The sequence below is a fragment of the Serinus canaria genome, chromosome 9, assembly GCF_022539315.1.
Source record: "Serinus canaria isolate serCan28SL12 chromosome 9, serCan2020, whole genome shotgun sequence".
NCBI lineage: Eukaryota > Metazoa > Chordata > Aves > Passeriformes > Fringillidae > Serinus > Serinus canaria.
This window is the reverse complement of record NC_066323.1, coordinates 15,374,679-15,400,549: the sequence shown is the minus strand read 5'-3', so window position 1 is coordinate 15,400,549 and position 25,871 is coordinate 15,374,679. Positions and strand designations below refer to the sequence as shown.

The following is a 25,871-nucleotide window of genomic DNA, read 5'->3' as shown; positions in this document are numbered from 1 at the left end:
CCTGAAGTGGCAATTCCATGCCATAGAATGTCATGCCAGTATATGGACTGGGGAAATTACCTGCAAAGAGTAGGCTGATGGTGGATCAGGGACCAGCTTGGCATTGGGCAGCAGCTGTGTTGTCATCAGTTGTCTTACCTGGGTTTTATCTCCTTCTCTCCTTCTCCTTTTTATCACATTTAGTAGTAGTAGTATTACTATTTTGTTTCCATTGTAAAACTATTCTTACCTCAACATGAATTCTATTTTATTTTCTTGATTCTCCTCCCATCCCATGGTGAGGTGGGATGTGGGGAGTGAGTGGTTCTGTGGTGCTTGGTACAATCAGAGTGTGCAGAAAGAAAAAGAAAACCTAAAATTATTATCAAGAGTTCAGCATGAAAATAAAGAAGACAAACCAGCAGAACTGTGTTGAATGCAACACGCTTAAGGATGGCCTTTTAAATCACTGATCTGAAAATCAAGGATATCTGCAGCGAAATCTTCAAACTGTCAAAGAAAGTTACTTGTGCAAGGACCGTACACAATGCAAAATATGGAAAGAAAAACCTGAGAGGGGAAGGGATAGAGCCTGATACAATTCTTTTTGAGCTGGAGCAGAAGACGAGGCAGGGCAGTTGTCAAGTGGCTTGTCTGACCACTGACTTTATTAACAACAGTCATATATTCAATGGAACAAAAACAGTAACAAGACTGATCTCAACATACAATTTCATACGGGGAATCGCAGGAGAGGAGCCATATTTCTAGTGTGCTTGAAGAACAAGTTTTTAGACAATAGCTGCTTTCCGGTTCTCTTATTTTTAAGACTAAATCCTTTTGATAATTTATAAAATGTTAAAAAAAGAGGTAAAATTGAGGACTCAATATACAGAATGATGAGGATTGTCTGGTAAGATGTGCTTGGGGCAGCTCATGTTTCAAGGCAGCTAAATATAAGAGCAAGTGTAAGATCTTAAAGCATTCTCAATGTTAGACAACTTCGGTTTAGTAGGAGATCATATTTCTGACCACTTGCCTATGTAAAGAAGTGCTGTTGACATTTGTGAAGAGCTGAATTAGCAAGCTGCAAGCCCTTGATCAATACATTCTTCTGTGGTGGAACTGCTACACTTTCTGACCTCCAAAACATTGTAATCATAAACCCAAAGACAGGAAAGTTCTGAGCCAGCTTCTTTTTCAAAAGTACATCATAGACATAACAGCATCTTTCATTGTATTCTCCTGTGTGGAGTTGAAAATTTGATTCACGCCATGAAGCAGCAGCTGCTCCTGGTTCTCCGATAATCAGTTCCAGGAAGGGTCAGCTAATGGTGCCCCTGGAAGGTTTGAGCTCTGCTGGGTGTCAGCGGGGCACGAAAGGCACGGCTGTGAGCCGCGTTTGGCGACAACAGCTCCGTGACTGTACCGGGGCGGCGATGGCTGTGCGACGGGCAGGGCCCCGGGCGCTCAGAGCCGGCCACAGGCGGGGCTGCCCTGGAGCAGCGCTCAGGGCCCGGCGCCCTGCGCTGCCCCGGCTCCTGCCCGTGCCACAGCTCAGGGCACACCCGGCCACAGGGGCCAGGCACGGGGCACACGGCAGCGCTCCGTGCGGGCACCGCGCGCGGCTCAGCCCGGGCACGGAAGGGGAAGGCTGCGCCATTTCCCCCGGCCGGGGCCCGGGCCCCGCCGCGGGTCACCTTGCCGGGCACCCCAAGGCGCCTGCGCGACGCACGGCTGCCCTCAGTAAAGATGGCTGCCCCCACTTCCCTCACACGTGAGGTACCGGCGAGAGCCGCTTCCGCCCGCCCCCAGTCACGTGACGTGCGGCCCTTACGGACACCCGATGAGGACACGCAAGCCGCGTTTGGCGGCTGACGCGCGGAGCGCGGTGCGGTGCCGCGGTGCCTGACGCGCTCCGGGCCGGGCCGGGCCGGCAGCGCTCCCCGGCCTCCTTCCGCCGCACGGGTGAGTACGGACCGCCGGGGCCTGGCGGCAGCGGCCCCAGTTCCGCTCGGAGGGCTCGGCCTGCCCGCGGGGCCGCAGCTGGCCCTTCGCCGCGCTCGCAGCCGGAACCCCTTTAGCCCGTGTGTCCCCCGCTCCCCGTGGCCGCGTGTCGCTCAGTCCCGGCTCCCTCAGGGCCCGTCCCGCCTGCCAGCACCGGCTCCGGGCTGCCAGCACTGCCCCCGGCCCGGCCCGGCCCCTCGGCTGTGCCCCGCGGCCCGGCCCGGTGCCGGGGTCGCGGCCGGGTCGCGTGGGAGCGTTCGGTAGCGGGACAGGAGCCTGGGCCGGGGGCTCCGCCCGCCCGGGACACACGTGGGCGACGCGCCGAGGCCCCGAGCTCCCCATTTCCCCCGGACGTTATCGGCTGAGCCGCCGTGCCCACCCCCCACAAAGGGAAGGAAGCACCTACACCCCCTCTTTTCCGAATGCTTTTAATGCCGCCCCAGCGCAGTGAATAGTTGGGTGCTCCAGAAAAATGGTTGTCAGAGTGATGGTTTTCTTCTAACGTTCTCCAGCTTTTTTTTTTTTCATTATAAAAACATTAAAATTATTTTGTGTTAAAGCATTCTGCTGGAGTAAAACAAACTCGAAAGAACACAGTCTTTAGTGGTTTGTGGTCATATAGCCTTGCTCGTATGTCATAGGTGCATTTAGTTGATGTCATGCAGGTGCTAAGGAGAGGGGCCAGTGCATTGTTTAAGTTCAGCCCCTGTAACTGCTCTGCAGAGCAGCTTTCAGCGTTTAGCCTGCCCCTGGTGCTCCTCTCCCTCACATTGTTCCCTTCGTGTTGTGTTAGGTCACAATCTCTCTGATCTGTATTCAGTTACAGGGGCCCAGAATAAGGTCTTTTGGGTTCTTAATTTGCATCCTCAACTTTGCTCTGAGTCTTCTTCTTCCCCCTTTTCCCTGTCCAAGGATAACTGGATGCTTGCCAAGGGAACACTTTGTAGCTTATGTGCACGTGAGCAGAGGAACTGAAGTAGCCACATCAGGAACAAACAGTAATGGAGCTGGAGAAGCTACAATTTGGTGTGGGTTGTAAAACCTCTCTGAGCTCAGTGCTGACAGAGCTATACTGTTACCAGAGCTCATCTTCTTGTATCTGGGGCTCCACACTGTGCAGAACATTGCCGGTTGCAGCATAGATATGGCCAATGTGTGATTATGGCCAAAATGCTGCCAAACATTCGTCCCTCACATTTGTATGCATTGCTTCATCCTCATCTCTTCTGTTCTTGTTTAGGAGAGGGAGGTACTCCTGTGTCTTTCTGAACATGTAATTCACTTTCTATAAGCTTTTCTTTTTTCTCTCTTGCCTTATCATCCTCTGGATTTCTCTTTTATTTCTTTCTTTCGTTAAATGCTGTTGATGCTCATTTGCACTTCAGCCATTTTCTGTTTATCCTGTATATGTGATTGGATTTTTATTGTCTTATCATTCTCAGACTTCTATTATCATGTCTTTTTAAGAGGTACTTAGTTCTGTAAATATCAATTTTAAAATCCTCAGTCACCTGATTTATTATTAATGCTTTCTGTAAAATGCTTTGTATAACAAGGACATTCTAGAAAACATAACTTTGTTTTGTTCAGAAGCTTCATTAAAATGTTTTATCTGTTGCTGAGATCTCACTGTTTCTTGTTTTGCTGTTCTATTGTAAAAAGAAATAAAATTTGAAATCACTTTGACAGTAAATCCAGTTCTCGGTGACACAAAGTAGACAAGAGCAGAAAGATATTGAGGTTTTGCATCTGTAGGGCCTTGGCAAGCACTGCTAAACCCACACAGTGCTATTTAGTTTATAAATACTTTCTACTGCTGTCTGGCTTTGTGTAGGATTTGCCTTGCAGCTGGAAAGCAGTTTGTTGTGCAAGCAGACTTGTGTCCAAAAGCCTCACCAAGCTGTGGTGGAAACACTGCTGCAGGGCAGGGATACTTGATCGCTAAACTTGGAGCCAGCCAGGTGTTTCCAAATGAGAGTGAAGCAGGGAAACACCTTTTGTCACATGTCAGCAAGAAGTGTGCTTAAAGCTGCTGCCAGTCGATACTCTGGGTACTGTAAGTTCTTAAAATTTGGTCTCCCTGTTGACATGATTTTTATGAGATTGGGAAATGCTTTACTGATCACAGACAATGTTTGAAATGAAAGGCACCTTATGGAATGTAGAAATCTCAGATGGATGTGTATTTTGTTCATGTCACTGGCTGATCAAGCCAATATCTTGCAAGAGGGGCAAATCTAGTCTGTAAAATCAAAGGGCAGGGATGAAAAAAACTCCATGTGAAAAGGTTAACGTTTTTGAAGGGACAAATGCTTAAGCACCTCTTGAACTCCTATAAAGTGTTTATTCCTAATTCAATGGGTTGCTTCACTTTCTTTCACTTGATACAAACAGTGATAATTAATACAGGTGGATTGAATGTGCAGCACTTCAAGTATTTCCTTTAAAAGTAATTTTTTTAAAACTTTACTAGACCTTTTTTAAGGTTACACAGTGATCTTTTAGCCTGCTCCCTGATCACCTGTTCTCCTACTGTGCTACAGTGACACTTTGAGATTATTGAGATGCTTCATTTGATCTGTGGGGATAGGGAGCCTTGCAAATAACACCGAGGCTCACAGGATGGACTGCCAGGTGATCACACTCAGTGTGTGTGCAGTCGTGTCCACAGTACAGTCCACATCCTCCTCTGTCCTTCTGTCCTTTGCCTGAGGTTTTATTCAAGGTTTTATTGGTAAATGTGGCAGTCCTGCTTGTGTGGGATGGTGGGAGGGAGGGTTTGGGCTGGCTCACCTGCCTTGGGCTGCTCTGCACTGAGGCCTCTCTGCATTCTGTATGTTCAGCTCAGCAGAGTGCACACACAGCTTCAGACGTGGCCTTGCTGCCAAAAATAGTAAAGGAATGTAGTTGCAATTTTAGTGGCAAACCCTGCCTTTTTGCCAGGATGGGTTACTTCATTTAAGGACCTACTTAAGTAACACCAATCATAGATTTTGTGCTAGACTAAGCCATGCTTTGCATAGGCAGGTTTGCCAATGTAAGCTATATTTACATGTTGTGTATGTATATATATGTCTAGAAACTTTGTTTTCCTATTCTAACCCTAAAAAACCATCATTGCAGTGTGAGCTGTTGACAAGTCCCCCAGCCTTTGCCTGGATGAAAAGTTTCCAACAACCAGTTCTTGCAGCTCAGTATTTCCTCTGGGGGCCCCTTTCCAGCCCCCTCCAAAGGCATCTTCAGGGTGTCTTGTAACCAAGCCCATAGCCATTATCTGGGTCTGAGCCATCAGCAAGGTGCACTGGCCACTGCCCCGGTAATCAGCTCCTCCCAGCTGTCTGAGATCCCTTTCCACCCCCAGGCGCAGCTCTAGGATTTCTTTTTCTCTCGACCTTAAATCTAACTTCAGACTCCCAGTTACCTTGGTCTTTGACAAAACTCCCAGCAATTGCATGGGAACTCATCCACTGCTTCATTTGAAATTCCACTGCTTTTCTAGGAAAATATATATATAAAGTATTGGCAAATGCTTTTAAGTTTAAATGAAGTCTTGTTCTCTCTCCTCCTCATCTTGTATCAGTTCCACAAAAGTAAGATGTTAATTTACAGAAAAATATAGAAGTGGGAAGTTTAAAGAATTGCTGCACTTGGGAAGGGTTATGAATATTCTCAGTTTTCAAGTTGATTTGACAGGCTGTTGATAAGGAACTTTGTCCTTGTAAGATCTGGGTGACTGACAGTGAGCAGGAGGCTCCTGCCCAGGCTGAGTCTTTTCTGTCTTCCCATGCCTCTACATGCAGTTTTGTGAGACTTCAGCCATTTTCTCAACCACAAGTATACTGGATTTCTGTAAATGCAAATCAGTAATTTAGATTTGTCACCAACCCTGAATAGATTTCCCACTAATCCTACCAGTTCTTTGATGTGTTTATGTTTCTATTTCTGTCAGCCAGTGCAGGAATAGTACCTTGCCTGCAGAATTTCCAGGTTGGTTTGTTTTGGTTTTTTTTAACTTGTCGTGGCTCAGTTTGAGATCCCTCAATTTGAGCATTGTCTAAAGTATCACTTTGTTCTTTCATTGCCTGCACCTCTCAGCACCTTGTGACTACACTTCCTATGAATTTTACTGTGCACTTTGCTCCTTTAAATAAGACTCTTCAGTTATTATCTCCCACTTCCCTGGTGATCTGAGCAAAGCATCTCCTGTGCCTCCTTCTGCTGGGTCCCTGTCCCTGTCTGAGTGTTGGGTTGCCTTGGCAGGATGGGCGGGGCGGCGTTCCCGTCGCCGGCTGCCGAGATGGCCGAGATGAACCGGCTGCAGTACGAGATGGAATACACCGAGGGCATCAGCCAGCGCATGAGGGTCCCCGAGAAGCTCAAGGTGGCTCCTCAAAACGCTGACCTGGACAAGAGCAGCCAGCAGGAAGGATTTCCAAACGCCAGTGTAACTATGCAGGTTCCAGAGCGGATTGTAGTGGCAGGTATGTCTGCATCGCAGTGCAGGTAAAAACTTAAAATTAGTTCCCCAGATTTCTGGATGGAAAAAATATATACTGATATGTCATTTTTGAAATAATAACCTGTAAAATGCTTTGTGGTGTTTAAATAGTTAAAGCTCTTCAACTTCAGAAGTTTTCTAGGTCTGAAAATGTTTCATGAATAGTTTTGGTGTAGCTTATAATGGAGACAGCTGATGAATTAATTATGAACAGAAGGTTTAATTGCTGATGTTTCATCCTACTATGGTAGTTTTGGAGAAAAAAAATTACTGTTTATTGATTTACACCCGATTTTTAGTAATTAACTGTAAGCTAAAGTAACTGTAACATATGTTGGGGATGGACATTATATTTGTCACGCAAAACATGTTTGATTTGAATTAGAGTGCTAATTTTGTTGATAATCTGTTTATTATGTGTGTACTCTATCAATATTAGTTTAGTATTTGTGGTCATGGGCTTTACAGTGACATATCCAGAACTGCTGAAAGTCTAACAAGTTTGCAAAATGTGTGACATGCATATATTTTATGCTTTGATGTCCCCAGTCAAAGATGCTGATAGGACTGTGTCTTGAGTACTCTCACTTGCATAACAGTTTATGTGGTTCAGGGTTACTCAGGATCATTGTCCTCAGAGAAACTGCTCAAATAAGTGTCAATGTGGTCTTGATGAGCACTTCAACAGCAGTTTTTAACATACAAGAAGGTTAAAGAAGGTTATGCTTCATCATTTGGCATAGCCAGGAGAAGTAACTGCTGTGATGTCCTTTTGAACTTTTAAGCACTGGCCTTCAGGCCTCGGAGCTATTTGCTTTCTATTGACAATTGATGTTCTTGCAGGTAATAGTGAAGACATTCCATTTTCCAGACCAGCAGACCTTGACATTCTTCAGTCTACTCCATTCAAACCACTGGCATTGAAAACTCCTCCCCGTGTTATTTCTCTTAGTGATCGACCGCTAGATTTTTTGGACCTAGAAAAACCTCCACAGCAGACACCTCAAAGTGAAGAGGCCAGTACTTATTTTGCTTTTTCCTTAGATGAGAAGCATTCTGCTAAAGAAAGTGAAATCACCAATGTTTTCTCTACTGTGATGCAGATCAACCTGGTGCTGACATATGTTGGGAAAATACAAAAATATTTTTATTAGTACTATAGTAGTTCTGTTTAGACTTTGAAGTGGCAGATGGCCTCAGCAAGCTTACTCACTACTTACAAAAATAAAGTCATAATTAGAACTACTCAAAATATTTTGAACAAAAAAGTTCTTGTGATGAAGAGAAAACTGCAAGTTTGTTTTTTTTTATTTACAGGTTACCAGAAAAATACAAGATTCTTGTGTTGTATATAGTTATACATTATAATGTATGTGGTTAATTTATGGACTTCATAGCCAGGTGATATAACACCACACAGAATTAATGAGTTTTAACAAAACTCTGAAAAAAACAACTTCAAATAATGGTATAACATTGGCATCCAGGTGAATAATGGCAACTGACACTTTAAAAATGGAAAATTATTTATGAAGCTGCATATTCTATAGGCTTATAAAATACAATAGAAATATATTTATCTTTGGTGATAGGAAGTAATCCCAGAATGGGTAATATTGGGAGGGACCACTGGAGTTGATCTAGTCCAGCCTCCCTCAGCAGGGTCATCTTAGAGCATGTTACTCAGGATTGTGTCCAGAGGGCTTTGAGTATCTCCAGAGAATATTGAAAATTCTGTTGGTTCATAATTTTGACATCGGGTCACACGGATAGGTAACAACAGGGTTGCAGTAAGTTCGGAGCTTGGTTTTACATGTACCAGCATCACATCTGTCATCAGTGGTTTTCCTCCTAATCACTGTGAACCCCCTGGAAATGTGCCTTTGCATCTGAGGGCAGATCTGAGTGACAGTCCTGCAGGGCACAGAGCTGTGTCCTGGAACTCTCTGGCTTTTATGTCTCCTTTGCTCCCATGCTGCAGGTGCGCGCGGTGGGAAGGCTGAAGAGAGAGCGCTCCATGAGCGAGAACGCCACGCGGCAGAACGGGCAGCTGGCCCGCAACGATTCCATGTGAGTGCAGCCCCCTGCAGGGCCACTGCTGCTCCTTTGGGGCACCTTTCCTTCCTTCCTTACCCCCTCCTTATTTGCTTTTCCCAGCTAATGTTTTGTATGTTGTGGCAAGAGCGTCATTTTAACTATTATAACACCAGCCTTTTTCTTCTTTTCTATGGGTTTTGTTTAGGGAGGTGACTTCTTGCAGGGGATGGCTGGAAGTGTTTGTGGGCTCACAGTTGGTTTCACCAGTTACCAGGAATTGTTATTTCAGGAGATTTTTCAGTTTCTAAGTTGGTACAATATTTTCCCCCCTTAATTTTCAGGAAATGGCATTCTTAGTGCATCAAAATGTTCCAAATTCTCTCACTGTTGATATTATAATTTTCATTCATTGGAGAAGAAATATTTTTATTTCCTCATAAATATTAGAATAAGTAATTTTTCTGTGGTGTCACTGTACTACATGTATTGGAATCTGTGAGTATATACATCTTAATCTTTTCTGACCAAAATGGCAAGGAGCATTTAGAATTGGAAATTTCATCTATTGTTACCATCCAAGGTTGCAGTTCTTAGGGTGCCTTCTGAAGACACACATGTCTGTAAATTTTATTAGATTTGATAGTCTTAGATTAATCATGGCTTATTCTGAGTGACAGCATCTTTCCACCTGGAAATAACTGGTTTTGCAATATAACACTTAGAAGTCTTTTATGTATGAATTTTAATACAGCTGCCATAAGGAATACTTGCCTTAGAAAAGGCTTTAAATTTAAGATTTGAAAGATAGGATTCATCTATCCCAATGTAGACTGTATGACAATATTGCTAGATCACCATCAAACTTAACTTTCAGTAACTAGAGGGAAATAAGTGCATAGCCTACTTAAGGTCTACCTATTTTTAGTTTAAAGTAGATCAAGTGAAGTATGCCCTAGAAATGCCTGTTTTCTTCTATTGTCATCAGGGGTACTAAGAGGTACTGTGTGTACCACATATCTGTCCACCTATTAATTTGGCTAAAATGAAATGTACTCTGATGCATGTTCCAGACGTTACACTTCTCTTCCAGATATTTATAGAAATATTGCTTCATATCTTCCCCTTCTTATTTGATCATACTTTGGGTTCATACAAGTTTATAGATTGCTCATGTCTCAGTGCTCAGGTCTGCAGAGTCACACACATTTACTGAGCTGGCAAAACTCAGATTCCCATCTTTAAGTGCCTGACCAGCTCAGTCTCTGGGTGTTCTATCAGCCTCCTCAGTGTCCAAGTTTCCTGTGGTGTCACTTACCCAATAATGTCCTGTTGGATTGGACACACTATAATGTCACTTCAGAGTGGCTTTCTCTTGCCCATCTGGCAGTTTAGACATTGTACATGCTGGAGTACCATGGTCTTCATGTGAGCTTCCTGTGGAAATATTTCTCCCTTTGATGCTGCCAGCTCTGCTTTGCCAGTCTTTGATGTATTGCACTTAAAAGGAAAAAACAATTGGTAAAGAAATTCTTGCAATTTCTTGAAATTGCTTTACTTGATCCCTGTGTTAGTTTAATCTTCCAAAAGTCATGGGCCATGCCCATGAGAAAATGCCCATCTGAGAAAACAGTAAGATCAGCTCTGCCTGTAGTTGCTGTCAGAGTTCTCACATGTCTGGACTTCTTGAATCTGAAAATCCTAAATCTGTAAAATTCACCTGTGTGTTTTTCTGTCACTCAGTAGTTATATATAGAATTACTGGGTTTACATGGTCTGAATGTTATTTGCTGTCACAGTATTTTAATCTTCTATCAATTCTTCAGAGGCTTAGCAATACAATAAGCACCTGGAATCCTGTAAATTTAAAAAGCCTGTGATGAAGGAACATATGACTGACAGCTGGCATGACTCAGTTTATCATTTACAAAAGCCAGGAAATTATTACACACCTTGAGATTAGTTTTCCTCTCTTGATACCCACGCCAGTGCTTGATAAGGTCTGTCAAATAAATCATAATTCCAATGCCAAGCACCCTCTATTGTATCTTTTTGATTGATTCAGGATCTCTTCTCTTGCTTGTAAGATAAATAACAGCTAGATGATATTGAGCCTTCAAATCTGTATTCTCTACTGCCCATGTGGAAGATATCCTTCATTGCAGTATTCTGCACTTCTGACCTGCAGATAATGTATTTTAGTAGAACTTCATTTTTCTCTTGTCCTCCCAGGTGCCTGTTTTCTTATGACAGAAGTTATGCTGTGTCTAGTATTAGATCATCTGCTTTGAAGTCATGGAGGTTCCTAGAAATGGCTTTTTTCTCTGCCATAATTGCTTCTTCTGATTCAATACAATCCTAAGAAAGAAATCACTTTGAACATGCTCTGGCACTCTGATGCTGAGTCTGACATTTCTCCCTCATCCAGGTTTTGTCACTCTCCAAGTGGAGAATGTGACTTTGTTCCTGGCTACCTCTCAGCAGAATGTTCTAGGAATTCAGATTGTAAAAACACCACGGTCACAGTCGAACCTGTGCAGCTCCCACAAATGCAGGAAGGCCAGGCCTTCTGTACTTGGTGGAAAAGTAACCTCTTGGCTCTTGTTTCCTCACAGTTTAAGCCCTCAGGACATACAGTGTAAACTGCAAAAAAATTTACAAGTTTCATGTAAATCTCTTCTTTGCACTACAGAAAATGTTACTGTGCAGCTGTTGCCTCATTTATATCACTTTGGAATTCCTTTACCATCTGGAAATACTAGTTTTCCAGTTAATTACAAGAATACAAGAAACTAGCTGCTGCTAAAGTTCTTATATCCAGTGTTGGCTGAAAAAATAGTTTTCTTCTGCACTAACAAATACTGTGAGAAAAAATACTTGAGAAAAATCAGCTCTTTGTTTCTGTGCTTTGTTTGGTTCAATCTTCAAATAGAAAAAGAAGTCCACATGGACTGCTCAGAGCTGTGATGAGGATTGAAGAGGTGCTTGGAGCACTGCCTTTTAAAACCTTTGTTTTCAAAATATGATTGCAGTTCTCAGGTCTTAGTCTAGGACACTGTTGTGCTCCTTGGACAAGATAATCAGATGTACTGTGTGAAATTCCAAGGCTTGACTTAGAAAGTGACAAAATCAAACATTCTGGAATAGATGGTGCAAGTGAAAGTTGGCTGGGCTCCCTATCACAGTGTTCTTGACATGCACAAATAGTGGTTTCTCTTTCATTGTCTTTTTCTTCTTGTCATCCAGTTGCATGCAGAGATAGTTCTGAGGACTTTTTTGGCAGCTGGGCTTCATTAAAGTCAGTAATTCTCTAATGCTCTTAGAAATCCTGGGACTAACAAGTACCTGCTGGTACAATAACTGTCTGTGTAGCAATAATGACAACTCTAAATTACAATCCCTCTTTTTCTAAGGATGCTCACTTAAGTGATTACAATTATTATTCAAGGTGGCACAGATCAGATACTGTCCCAAGAAATAAAATGCCACGGTTCCAGTCACCTCTTTCGACTAAGGATTGCACGTAAGCCTAAACATTCCCTGTATATGAAAAGCAAGAGTGTGTATAATTCTGTAGCTCTCTGCAATACTAATATTCTGACTAAGTACTCTAGCTTAGAATATAAAATTTGAAACAGCTACACTGATTTCTAATTTTGCTTCAGTGTTTCTCAGACTTGGTCAAATTGTTTCCCTCTGTAAAGAGCACAGGGAAAAACACCTGACAGCCAATGAAAGGGAAATTAAATTTCAAAATAGCTTTAATTTGTTTGACACTCTGTTCTTTAGCTAGTTTTGTATAGCTGGAGAAACAAAGCTTTTTATTGGTCATTGCCAGCCAATGCTGAATGCAAGGATTCCACTTCTCTGCTGGAAATCACCAAACCACCGGGAGTGCATGGAAAAGTGGGCAGCACTTAAATTTCTTTTTGCTCCACAAAATAACACATCTTTCTGGAGAGTTCAGTTTCACAGTTTGAGAAATTCTGTTCTTCTTGCAAGTCATGGAGGAAAAGGTGATGGTGCGCATGTCTGTCTATGTGCTTGAATTCAAAGTAACCTTAATTAGTTAAATCTTTTTACCTCTCATTTAATACTACCAGAACTGCAAGTCAGAGAAATACCTGAAATAAAGCCTGTGTACACGACAAATGCTTTGAGAAGGTTTAGGGGAGATTGCTGCTAAGCTAAAAACTGCATATAGCAAAATGCAACTGTACTCTTTCATAGTAATTTCTGTAATTTCATCCTGTCTGTTTTGGTTCCAAGCTCTGGAATTGACTGGTGTCTGTAACCCAGGAGGTTACAGTGGCTGGAGCTGTATATAAGAATTCTTTTCAGAGATGAGAAACAAAATTATACCTACAACTAGGACCATTTCACTGGAAATTGAGTGGGGAAGGGGGGATAGCCACAATGTCTAATGATAAGTGCTCATACTACATATTAGAGAATTGCCTTATGGCAGAGATTTTTTTTCTCTTATGTTATCTGGGCTGATTTGTGTATCAGGTAATTGCTTCATAATATTTCTTCTCCATGGTCTCTGACATAGTCCAAAGGACTGCCAGATGCTTACAGGACAGCAATTTCAAATCCTGGAAAAAGAAAATAGAAGAAAAATTTTGCTTCTCTCTCCACCCAAAAGTCATGGCCTTTGTGTCCTTCATAGAATTATTCTTGTTTTTTTTTTTTTTTCCCCATTGTATAACTTTGACTTTAATCAGCACATGTAACTTAATTCTAGAGAATTCTGTACAGTTTTAGTTTAAACTGTGGGGTTTTTTCCTGCTTTTTAATTTTTTAGAATCTTTTTAGTATACAGAAATCTTTATATGCAAAAATCATTACTGTAGTATTTATGCTAATACCATTCTGGACAATAGGAATTCCACAATTTTTTCTGTTTTGCAATATGTTTAAATATTATTTGCTACCTTTTTTTTTTTTTGTCTTTTACCCTATTCTGCATGTCTCTGAAGTGATGCACAGATGAAATTAGTTTTAATGTAAAATATACTGTGATTTCAAGCCTTAACTCTCCCTTCATTTGCCTCAATCCAGCAAATCCACAAGGAGTAAAAATTCTGATAAATTCATTTTAATGGCAATATTTTGAACTTGCCCCTGCTGCTTGATATTTTTCTGTTGAATATTGGCATTTCTAGTGCAATTCCATAGTAAAATGTGTGACCACTACTATTGTTTGCAAAATAGAAGTCATCATAAATATAGAAGAAAGTTGAATTCTACAAGTGTGGGTGAGCAATAAAAACTGGAAGGAAGCAAGCAGATATTTACTGCAATGTAGTCTGTGGCAGCCTGGAAAGATACCTGCCCCTGAGGTAACAATGACCAGTATCAGCCAAGCCCCAGTTGCTGCAGTCTGTGGGTGTCCCTTGAAGCCCATGGTGGCTGAGCTCTGCTGTGAGAGAGGTGACATTTGTGTAACACTGTTTGATTCAGTCTGTTCAGTGGAAATTTCTGTCCTACTCAGTTTTGTGATCTTGCTGCCGGCCACGTGCAGAGCAGCTCTGTTCAAAGTAAGAGTAGCCACAGAATTCTGACCCTGCTAGAGATTAGCCAAATATCAAACCAACTTCCAAGTACTCAGCATTAATGTTTTATTAAAATGCCAAGGTCAAAAAGATTGACATTTTAAATAGCAAAGCACAAGTGGCAAGGAAATGTGTTGAATTATGTGTACTAATCTCAGAATAAAAACTAACCAAAGATTTAAAGGGTGCAGTGGCTGGCACTTGGTTTGCATGTGCGTTAATGTTTACATTAAGTTAATACTAGTTAATTCCTACTAAAAAAGCATCTCACCTCTAATAAGGTTTCCAGATTTAAAAAAATAAAAGTCTTGCTGTGTGCAGGAAAAGTAAATAAAGTCACTTTGAATGTAAAGAAATGTAAGCAAATCGTAGGCAGCTTATCAAAGCTATTTTCTCTCTGATAGACAAGTTTGGTATAATCCAAATGGCCATGTTTGAAGTCCAGTCCTGCATATTTTAAATAATATTTTTTGCATCATAGTCAACATGTTAAATCATGTAATTCATTGTCACTGGGATGTGAATTTTATACTATTTTTTGAATTTGTTGCATTTTGCTTTCAAACTTGGTCATGTGCAAATCAAAATACTGTCTTGATCACAGCTTCCAAAAAATTTTGTTAAAGGGGTTCTGTGTGAGATTCTCCTTATTGAAAAAGGCTTGTGTTTTGAAAAGAGATGATGTGTAGGATTTTATTAAAATGCCAGTGTTTGTAAAAACACTCCTCTCGTTGATGTCAAGTGAGGACTTGAATGCTGACTTCAACAGGTACAGATTTAGCTGTACAAGCACTTTCTAGGACTAACCTGTGTAACAGATCAAAACTGTGTCCTTATTACTGTGTGTGTTTCTGATGGACATATGTAAATGCAGCTCATAATCCCCACGCTACTGGAATTTGGGAGTGTTACCTTACAGTGGTGGGAGAAGGGTAAACCAAAATCAAGCAATAAGCATTTTGGAATGGGATCTATCTGAAAAGCTTTTATTCATTTAAAATCTGACTCTAGTGTTTCTCTCTTCATTTACTATGCTTGTACAAACAGTGTGACCCCATCACTGCAACAGGCTCGTGTCTGTCCTCCCAATATGTTACCTGAAGATGGAATTAATCTTTACTCTGCTCGTGGCATTTTGTCGTTTATCCAGTCTTCCACTCGTAGGGCTTACCAGCAGGTCTTGGATGTGCTGGATGAAAATCGCAGGTGATTGGTTGTCCCTGGTTCTGCCAGCTTCTGCTGCTTTGTTTTTCTTTTCTCCTTTTTAGTGGAGTTTGGTTTCTGTTTACACAACAATGAGATGAAATTATTTGCTTTTGCTTTCCTTTGCTTTCACTATTCATAAGCAATTTAAATGTCCAAAATTCACATTTCAAAATGCTTCTGTTTCAAATATAGCATTGTTTTGGTTTCCTTCCAAATAAAAATCTTTATAGGAAGGGTTAGCCTGTGGCTGCAAGGGGTTTTGCTGTCTGAGATTATCAGTGTATTCTGCAATTAATACTTGACCCTGAGCCTGCAAATTTACAAGCCTTGTCTTCTGCTTTTCTGTTGGTGAGTAGTGGTGCAAATCAATAAGATTGGGTTGATGATGTCATGAAGCATTAAAAAATGTGCAGAAACAGGGTAGAATATTAAAAGGCCATTGTAGACTACTTTGATAATGTGTCAGGACTTAAAACTCATGGTTTATTTAGGGATTAATTCTCTCTGGTGGCTATGTGACTAATGGTGGCCACCCTGGATGCTGAGAGCAGGAAAGGCAGGGGACACTGAGGAGCTGGTTGCTCCTCTGATTATTGCTGTCTCTGATTCTATGGATAACCTGACACTTGGAGAGTAATGAGCCAGAACAAGCCTCATGGCAATCCCTGCATAGTTATTTCCATTTTCTTCAGTGGAGTTTTGCTCACTTGGTGTATCCTTAGACTGTCTGGATTTGGGATTTGGAAGGGTTCCAAGAGCAGCATGTTTATTACTATAGAAACATTCCTAAAGACTAACAATGGCAAAATTCATTTACTAAAAGCAATTTTCAGGTTAGTTGTATGCCAGCAGAGAAGTTCAGGTAACAATTGCACAAGTCTCCAGTGCAGGGCTATCTCAGACCCCCAGGGCTTGCCAGGAGGTTGAATTAGTGGAAATAATGGGTAAGAACACTGGGAGGGACTGTTCATTTCTCCTGCAGCCCTTCAGTGTGGCCTGTGCTAGCAAGTTCTTTGAAATTTGGCATGTGCCTCTGCTATCTTAGCACACTTACTATGTGTAGTGTGAAGTTTAAATTATTTGCTTTCTAGTTGTTTTGGTAATGAAATGTGACTATCAAGCCAATCTTACTGTGAATGTCTGTGTGTTTGCAGTCACTTTCCAAACTGGCACCTCCTGTAGCTCACCATGTTTGCTGACCTGACAATATATAAATGCCCATAGTAACATTCCTGAATTGTAAAGAATTTCAGTATTTTTGGCCTTTGTGTTTTTAAACTGGGACTTAGAAAAACAAACAAAATCAGCTGCATAGAGTCCCTTGAAATACTGTGGGTTGGGTGCTTAACTAATGAATTATTTAATCCTGTGAAATGCCAGGCTGTAGCTGTTAAAATTTTGATGCCTATCTATCAACAGTTGGGCATCAGTACTTTTTTTTCACTTATCAATATTAAAATTATACAATTAAAAATTTGTTTTGCCAAATTAAAGCTCCCAGATAAGAAGAAATTGTACTGTCTATGAACAGTAGCACTTAAAGATCTTGTGCCAAGAGTTCTTGTTAAAATATAGATTGGAACTGCCCTTTTCCCAGTCTGCTGTGAAGCTAACAGGTTTTATTCCTGGCTTCTCTTATGCATGCTCTTGCCTGTGTTTTCTTGGATTCTGGAAAACAAATCCATATACATACACTTTCAACTTAGTTCAATTATCAGAAAAATTCTAGGATTCTGAATACTTCAAAAGCTGCATTACTCATCCTGGTTTGAGTTAATTTTCAAGGTGTTCTTACTAACCTTCCTAGAAGGAATGGGAAACCTGTTTCTAGTCATCTATGAATAAATAGGTGCTAAAATAATGAACTTTTCAATAAGGTGAAAGTGTATTCCTTGTGGCTGGGTGTTTAGACACCCACCATTACAGCTGGCGTGGGAATGTGAAATTTGGATGATCCACTTGCATGGTTGCAAAATATTATTCATTTTAAATTGCTCTAAACCTGCACTCTATTCTTTTGCTCTCTGTAATGTGTTTTCTTTCTCAAAGCCTTACATATTTTAACATTTTATGCTTAATACTTGAAGATATCTTTTAAATCTAACAAGATCTGGCTGTGTGTTACTCACTGGAAATATTTTTAACTTGTTTTATAGCTTGTCTTTTTTTTTTTTTCCCCCACACATTTTCCAATCTACTAAAACTGCTAACGGTAGGTGCTGATGGTACTGCTGCAGATAATTAATTATGCCTAGCTCAGTCAGCACTGCTCACATAAAGGATTATTTAAATGAGCAACAATTTAATGATCACTGTTTACTCTTGCATTTCCTTCAGCTTGGACAAGAACAATAGGTCAGTTTTGGTTTCTAGTTCTAACCATTTTTCTGTTTCAATTTCTATGGAATGACTATAGGACCTACCCCTAGTGTCCTTTAAAGACTGATCTTTTATGCTCTAGGCAGCAGAAGAAAATCTGAAAACAAACCAGCCAAACAAACAAGCCCCCCAAAAACTCCATGCATTTAATGAGATCTTAGTGACGTCTTAAATACAGGAAAAAGAGACAATTTCATATCTGCATTGACTTGTTTTGAAATCTGTACTTCATCTAAACTGACTCATCTCTTGAGTCAGTACATTTTACTTAGGAGGAAAGAGTATGGCAATTTATAATTTCTCTTCTTAAGGATAGCCCTCATTAAAAAAAAAAACCACTGTCCTTTTAAAATGCCAGACTTCACCCACGTAGTCATATCCTGAGATTTTATAAGATCATTTTTTATATTGAGAAAGTTAATGATATTTTTCATTGCAGAAATAAAATGGGAAGTGAGTTAAGACCATCAAAGAGGGCTAAACTTGACTCTGGGCTGGGGTAATGATGGTTCAGAAGGAAATGAGATGGGTGTGCAGGTGTGAGGGAGGCTGGGAAAGGCAGCAGCTTTGCTGTGCTGGAGGAACTGCAGGCAGCATGAGACAGGCGAGGGGAGCAGCTGGAGCCAGCCAGTCCTGTTTGTACCTCAGGAGCTCCCCCAGCTCATGTCTGGAGCACAGCCCTTTATCCTACTGCCCATTCTTAGGGCCTTGCTGACACTTTCAGAGGTTTTTTAAAGGACAGCCAGAGCTGAACACAGCTTCTGCCTCTGCTAAACAAGGAGTGTGTGCTGGCACAGCCTCCTGTTCACAGGCACAGGAATGATGGAAACTGGACCCAGGTCCTTGAATTGTCCACCCCTTGTTGTTTTCCTCCCAGACCATGTGTTTAGGGTTGCATCCTCACTGTGGAAGCAACAGGAGACCAGGTTCAGTTGCTCCTTGCCTTACTGCCTGTTTTCCCACTGGTATTAGATTGTATTCCTGAGCATTCCCTTCAAGGTTGAGGTTGCTGCTGTGTTTGCATGGAGTACACATGACCTTGGTGTTATGGGTTCTTCTGATCATGCACTAATGTTTAGGATGGAATTGACAGAAGTTGCCAGAAAATTCCAAGTTCTAATGTACACTTGTTTTTTTAAAATTAAAATATGCATTTTTTAAATTAAATATACATTTAATGTCTTGCCTATACTATACATTTGGCAAATACATTCTGTATTTGCCAAAAAACTTACTGCTAATTTTGGAGTAAGGTTCTCAATTATGAGGCCACTGTGATCAAGGTAATCAGTTCTCTGTTGATATAAAAAAAACCAAGCAAGTAAAAGAGATGGGGCAATAGTGTGGTATTCCTTTTAGGTCCATATGTAATGAAATAAAAAGTGAACTGTAAAGAAAAGGAAGAAATCACCTGCAGCATCTTAACAGCCTGGCTGTGTTGGGAAGTAGGATCAAAGACTTCAGTTTGAGTTCCTGCCTTGCACAGATCTCAGAGTGCTCTGGGTTTGTGCCTTGCTGTAGCCCTCAGCTGTCTCCAAGCCTGTGGCTTTCCTTCAGAAGGGTAGTTGTGAATTAGGATTGATAAATTCTACAAGAGCTGTAAAACTGTGTTTGCCAAAAGATAGTGCAGAAGCTGAATTTAGAGAGCACTTGAGACTGTTGTTCTCATTACACAGAATCCAAATGTTGTCCTGTGTCAGATGGTGTGGGCAGTGCCCTCTGGGTACTGGCACTGGCATTCACATATCTGCCAGTTAGTTACAGGTGACTGAACCTCTCAGAGAAATTCTGTGGCCTTCTCCATAGCTGCTGTTTGCTCAATTTCTTACACTGTCTCAAAGCATTTAGTTGTGGCATCTGTCAGAGAAGATTTTAGACCAGCTGAATTATTTCTCTGCTTAGGAACAGGTTTTTTTGGATAACTTTCTGCAAGACCTTGTACATTTAGGTAAGAACATTCATATATTGCATGTGTCAGAAACAGGGCTTTCTTTTTTGTAAAATAAATCATGCTGGCCTAACTGCTAGAAAGGAGAACATTGTGGTGTGCACTTCTGGTGCTAACTAGACTAGGACCTGGTCCCAGTAAATGGTTACCAGGTAGCAGAGTTTGCCAAGGTTCCTAGATCCTGATCTTTTGAAGTGAAGCTGGTGGCTGTGATATTTTTGCATGGTTCTGCCTGGTCTCAGGCCACAGTGTTCTCCCAGCCACCTTGGCACCAAAGCTCTGCCTCCTACATGGACCTGCTGTAAAGATTTTCATACCTAGATTGTCTTCAGTTTTCTAGCCTGAGGTATACGTGGGTTAAATGCATGGTACAAGTATCTGCAATTGGCTTTGGGAAAATGAAGGAGATTGAGAAGAGATTTCAGGCTCCTGCAGAGTTTGTTGCACACCTGTGATGTGGAACTCTAATGCCTCATTACCAGAGGCACTGGAAACATGTAGTGCCAGCTTGTCAGAGGGTACTGCTGGTGAGCTGCAATACACCACCTTCTCCTTGCAAACTTCATGTATGTTAGAAAGTTGCAGCAATTCCTGCAATTTCCTCCCTGCCCAGAAAGAAAAGGGAGAAGAGCAGCACGTGTAAGGATGTTCAAGAGATGTGCTTGAAGCCTGTAGTCACTTCCTTCAGAGATCTCCCTCTCTTCAGGTTATACATGGCCCTTAGGCTGCCAGCCCAGGTTTTCTGAATTACATCTAGCATAGATGAATACAGGAAAGACAAATCTCCCCTTTCCCTGCAGGGAGCAGAGGGTGATTAAAAGGCCTTTTATAAGTATGTGTAGTACATTTATTGATTTCCTGTTATAGTTGGGTGAGGCTTTGGGGGTAGTTTTTTTTTTTTTTGAAGCTGAAGTTCCCCATATTTATTTTTTAAGTCTAAATTTCTATTCCACCTGTTTGTCTTCTATAAATGAAGCTTCTCCAAATCTGCTTCATCAAAAATTTGCTTACGCGTCTTAGCTGCAAAAACATTCAGTGTTGATTAAATTTGAATGAGAGAAATATGAAAGTGCAATTTACAACAAAATAAATTATAGAATTTATATTGAAACATAGAGCATATCTGGAAGTATTTTGATGTTCCTTTGATCTTTGTGTTTTACATCTTATCTCTTGTTTGTCATTTCCTGTTTCTGTCTTGTGCTTTCAATCTACAAAATCCTGCTGTAGGCCAATGTTACGTGGTGGGTCAGCTGCTACCACTTCCTCTAACCCTCATCATGACAACACCAGGTAAAGAGCATTTTTTTGTTAGTCATGATCCACTAATTCTAAAATTCAGATTTCTATTTCCCTCTTCCCAGCAATGTTATTTTAAAGCACAGTGCTCATTTTTATGCCGCCTCTCGACTCTTGAGGTATTTCAGGCCTTTATTCTTTCCCCATCCAAGTCACCTGCAAGATCTCAGTTGTCTGGTAGATACAATGTGCTGCAGAACTCTGCCTCAGATTAATGCTTGAGGGGAGGCTCTTACATTACATGAGCTGTATAGTTCAAGTATTTGCTATTTAATAGGGAGCTTACTAGAAGATTTGGCCTTACCTCACCTAATTTGGAGGTGCTCTCAGCCTGTGATTGCTGGGTGTAGCTGGAGGCCTTTTCACTGCCGTTGTCTTGGCAGATTGATATCATTTCAGTGGAACTGGGTAAGAGACTGACACATAATCCTATGGTCAGGCTGAGGGGGAAAAACAGTCCTTTCACGTCCATTTTTCCCACTTGCCTTTTAGACTTCAGTGTTTTCATGGAAATGGAGGTTAGATTTGTGTTTAAGTAGAAACAGCATTGAAACAGATGATTCTTCTCTAACTCAGGAATTCAGTTTCTGAAATGGTCTAAGAGGTATCTCTAGGGGGGGTTTGCTCTTGATTTAATACTTGGAATGGTTTGGAAATCATGGAGCAGCAGTGATACACTGTTATGTGAGCTGGGAGGGAGACGTGTGCATCTCACTGAAATGCTGACCCTCCCTGCCTTTCCCAGGAGAGAATGAGGGACAGCTGTGCTGTAGATCTGGTGGAATTTTCTAATTTTTTTACCATGTACTACTAACAAAAAATAGCTACAAAAAGACCCTTATCAGAAATTTCTTTGGTTTTCAGAGGGCATTCTAGAGAAATTTCAGGAAAGTGATGGGAGAACCTGCAGTGCAAAAGTAGTTTCTGCACTTTAGGGGCCTTCTGCAAACTCCAGGAATTCTACTCATATTCTTGTTAGTTTGAGATTACTGTCATTAAATGCTTAATATTCTTTTAGGTGTATTTGTTGGGAATTCAGTGGCCTTGACATTATTTTGCTCCATTTCAGCTGCCTGCAGCAGATGTTCACAGGTCCTCATGAGAATGGAAGTCAGGGGAAGCTGATATTGGAAGCAGAGGTTTAAAGACACAAAGTGAGAAACTCAGGAGTAGGTGGAGGTTCAGGAACAGCTTTACCTGTTTACTTGTTGGAAATGAATCTCGTTAAGAGCTAGCACTTGGATGATCAAAATACAAACCTGTAAAGACTTTCTGCCACTTTTGAACTGATAATAAATGTTCTTTATTTATTTAACTTGTCCTGGAGTTGGAATAATGCTCTTTCTGAATTGCTGCATTCAGAAAACTGAGTGCTCTGGGAACAAACTTTCTAATGCATGCAAAGTTCAGCACGCAGTGAGTGACTGCACTGGGCTTTGCCAGATTCTCTGCCTAAAATACAGAGATTGATGTGACTGAGGTTCTTAATCTCAGTAAGTGTCCCCTTTGGATATTGAAGTAGGTACTGAGCATAAGACACTTTGCAAGTCTCTGCTTATTTCTACTCTGGCCAGGTCTCTTGCAACTTTGGCACTTTAGGGCAGGCAATGTTCAGGTTTCATGAATCAGTTAACTGGAAATGGTCTTTTGAGGAACTGTGTGCCAGAAGGAAGGTTGTCTGTGTGGAGAATTTTAAGTGTGGAGAGCGATTAACCTGACTTTAGTCAAGCACTTACCCACTTTATATCTGTTTGTGCTTTACTTAGTTAGGATCCTGTTGAAATGCAACTCTGTTGCAGCTGGAAAAAAAAATTAATTCTTGTCTCCATCACCACCAAAATATACATGTGCTAGAATGTTGATAAAATATGGTACTTGCTGATCTGCATGGCTGACACAGCTGAGCCCTCTCCTTCATTTGCTAGATACAGTCTCTCCAGCTTCGAAACGACGCTTGAGGGAACACCAGATGACATGACAGTCGTAGATGCTGCCTCCTTAAGAAGACAGGTATGTAAAACACAGTAGGTGACAACATTAGGACAAAGCCTATGACTACAGAGGTACCAGCAACAGGCCAGGCAGGAGCTCCTCTCAGTGCCCCTGCTGGACTGCCCTCATACACCATGTCTTGTTCTGGGAGTCTGTGGAATCTCAGTTTCTGTTCCTAAATAATAAGGGAGTGCAGGATCTGATCACTACTGATTGAAGAGGGAAGGTCAAATTATCAACTGTTTAACATCCATCTGTTTGAGATACTAATTACATGGTTATTCAGAAGCTTCTAGAAAGTGTGGCAACTTGTAATGGAATATTAAAAGCCTTTATTTGTTTTTAGATAATCAAACTTAATCGCCGTCTCCAGCTCCTGGAAGAAGAGAACAAAGAGCGCGCTAAGAGGGAAATGATCATGTATTCCATTACTGTAGCTTTCTGGCTACTCAATAGCTGGCTTTGGTTTCGGCGCTAGACACAGCTCTCAGAAAGATTTACAAGCTGAAAACACAAACAATTTGCAAAATTCCTTGTTTGTTTCTGATTGTATGCTGTTTTATAATGAATACACTGGAAACTTCCACCACAGATAAAGGCTCTAGAATTGCAGTGTTAAAGGGACACCTTGTTCATTTATAATGTATTTAATAGATTTGCATTGCAAATGCTGCAGTATCCTCCTTTGCATGCTTCTGTGTAACATGGACCAGCCCATGGGGAGCCTGCTTCATGCAATGTGAGTGGTCTCCAGGACTAACCACTGGAGGGTTTGTTATGGAGAGAAGAGAACAAGTGGAATGGGTTTGGGAAAAAAAGAACAAAAAACAAAGGAATACAAAGTCATTTTTATTGTTCTGTTTTTAGATGCAATTAAACAATTGCACTAGTTTTCCTTTAGTCCAAGTAGTTTGAGGCGTGCCATAATCAAGGAGTGTGTCCTGTTTCATGAGTATGTTCTTTGTTTAAGTATATGTTCAGGTTGAATAATAAAACAAATTCTTTGCTAACATGCAGATTGTCCGGAAGTGTGTAATATGTATTTTTTGTTTGTTTAATTTTGCAGATGTTTTTCTATAAATTACATTTTTAAGCAAGTTAGTTTGTGAGTGATCAAAATATTATGGCGTACAAGATTTTGGTGTAGTATCTTTAATAAAACTCTCAAAAAATGCCCAACCCCAAGCCATTGTTTAATATAATTTGAAGAGAATTTATGTAAACTATTAGTCTTTGATGTAAGTAGTTGGCTCCAAAGCAGCCGGTGGCCACCCCCTGCGGCTTGTGGCGCTGGTGTGTGGTGGGGATGGGGGCCCAGCCTGGGGTGCCCTGATCCCCGGGTCAGTTTAAACATCCCCTGCTCAGCCTCGTTTGGTCACAGGGGTGCTGAGGGAGCTCCCTGCAGGCTGGTGGCTCCATGGCCCTGGCACGGCTGCAGCAGCCGCAGCTCCTTTCGCGGGGAGTACAGAACAACTCACCGTGCCCCTGTGCCAGAGACCGGCAGTGACACCCCAGCGCTGCTTCAGAGGTAACCTTCCTCAGCACAGCTGGACACAGAGCCCTGTGCAGGACCCTTTTCGGGCTCTAGAGGGGCACAGCGGGGTAAAGAGATAGTGATGCGCGGCGGCTGCAGAGGAGAAGGAGCCGGGGTCTGTTCAAGCGCTGTCCTCGCTTCCCCCGCAGCGCAGAGGCCCCAGTCCAGTGCCAGGGCTGCCCCTGCACAGCGGGACCCAGGGCGATGCTGAGGCTGCACACGGGCGCGGGGACAGTGCCCTGGTAAGGACCGGGCATCCCGGGAGCAGCAGCATGAGAACGCCAGGGGGTTTTGCTACAAGTGCTGCAAATGCCTGCAGGAATGCTTCTCTCATTGTTTGCTGTGCTCTGGAGTCAGAGTGGCTCCGTGTGTGGCTGTTGCACTGCTGTCCAGGCTGCTGTACCTGCTTCCCTGGCTTCCCACAGGGCTGTGGTCTATGTTCTTTCTGAGCTTAGTTTACTGTGTTCCGTGACTACATCGGGGCGTTTGCTGTGCATGTTTTCTTATCGTGAATGTTGAAGCGTGTGCCTTTGTCTTTTAGTAAAGACGATAAAAAGGGCCAGGCCTGCTTTGCACATTTTCTGCATTTTCATGAGTTTTATACCATGACCTTTGCACTGAAGGTGTACTGTATGAACTCTGATGGTGCAAATGAGGGCTGAGAGATGTACAAAGAACTGTACAGGCGATAGTCAAAAATAAAGCTTCTTTTAAGTGCATAAAACCGGACTTTGTCTTGCACGTGGGAATGGAACTCAAAAAAATATTTTAAAACGCCGCCACCTAAAGGGCCGTGCGTGGGGCGCGTTCGGCGAGCGCCGCAGCCCCGGGACCCGCTGCGAGCTCCGCAGGGGTCACACCGCGGGGCTATCCCGGGACCCGCTGCGAGCTCCGCAGGGGTCACACCGCGGGACTATCCCGGGACCCGCTGCGAGCGCCCCAGGGTCACACCGCGGGGCTATCCCGGGACCCGCTGCGAGCTCCGCAGGGGTCACACCGCGGGACTATCCCGGGACCCGCTGCGAGCGCCCCGGTCACACCGCGGGGCTGCCCGGGACCCGCTGCGAGCTCCCCGGTCACACCGCGGGGCTGCCCGGGACCCGCTGCGAGCTCCCCGGTCACACCGCGGGGCTGCCCGGGACCCGCTGCGAGCTCCCCGGTCACACCGCGGGGCTGCCCGGGACCCGCTGCGAGCTCCCCGGTCACACCGCGGGGCTGCCCGGGACCCGCTGCGAGCTCCCCGGTCACACCGCGGGGAGGCCTCGGCCTGAGGGCCGAGGGGCGCCCAGCCTGAGGGTCTCAGCTGAAACATTCCGGCGGCCTATGCCGGAGCCCCGGAGCTGAAGCTGCCCCGCTCCTGCCCTTGCCCGTGTCCCCGGGGCAGGGGTGTCCGGTGGCGCCCCCAGAGCCCGGGCCCGGTTCCGCCGCTCCAGCCGG

The 25,871-nt window shown here is 42.7% G+C and overlaps 1 protein-coding gene across 6 annotated transcripts; it reads left to right on the top strand.

The window, feature by feature from the left end:
• The first annotated feature begins 1,799 nt into the window (after positions 1-1,799).
• MFF (mitochondrial fission factor) lies at positions 1,800-23,916 on the top strand. 6 transcript variants are annotated; one of them, XM_009089207.4, is made up of 9 exons: positions 1,800-1,947; positions 6,247-6,467; positions 7,328-7,500; positions 8,466-8,554; positions 11,967-12,041; positions 15,124-15,282; positions 20,840-20,902; positions 22,834-22,918; positions 23,247-23,916. In XM_009089207.4, the coding sequence occupies exons 2-9, from the start codon at positions 6,248-6,250 to the stop codon at positions 23,376-23,378; spliced, it is 996 nt and encodes a 331-aa protein (XP_009087455.1). In that variant the 5' UTR covers positions 1,800-1,947; position 6,247; the 3' UTR covers positions 23,379-23,916. The 6 variants fall into 6 exon arrangements, with proteins under 6 accessions (XP_009087455.1, XP_009087456.1, XP_050833905.1 ...); XM_009089208.4 differs by lacking the exon at positions 11,967-12,041; XM_050977948.1 differs by lacking the exon at positions 20,840-20,902.
• Positions 23,917-25,871: the final 1,955 nt, after the last annotated feature.

Coding starts and splice junctions, on each gene's coding strand:
- MFF (XM_009089207.4), top strand. CDS start 6,248: ATGGGCGGGGCGGCGTTCCCGTCGCCGGCTGCCGAGATGGCCGAGATG. Junction 15,283..20,839: donor GTGCTGGATGAAAATCGCAG/GTGATTGGTTGT, acceptor ATCCTGCTGTAG/GCCAATGTTACGTGGTGGGT. Junction 20,903..22,833: donor CCTCATCATGACAACACCAG/GTAAAGAGCATT, acceptor TTCATTTGCTAG/ATACAGTCTCTCCAGCTTCG.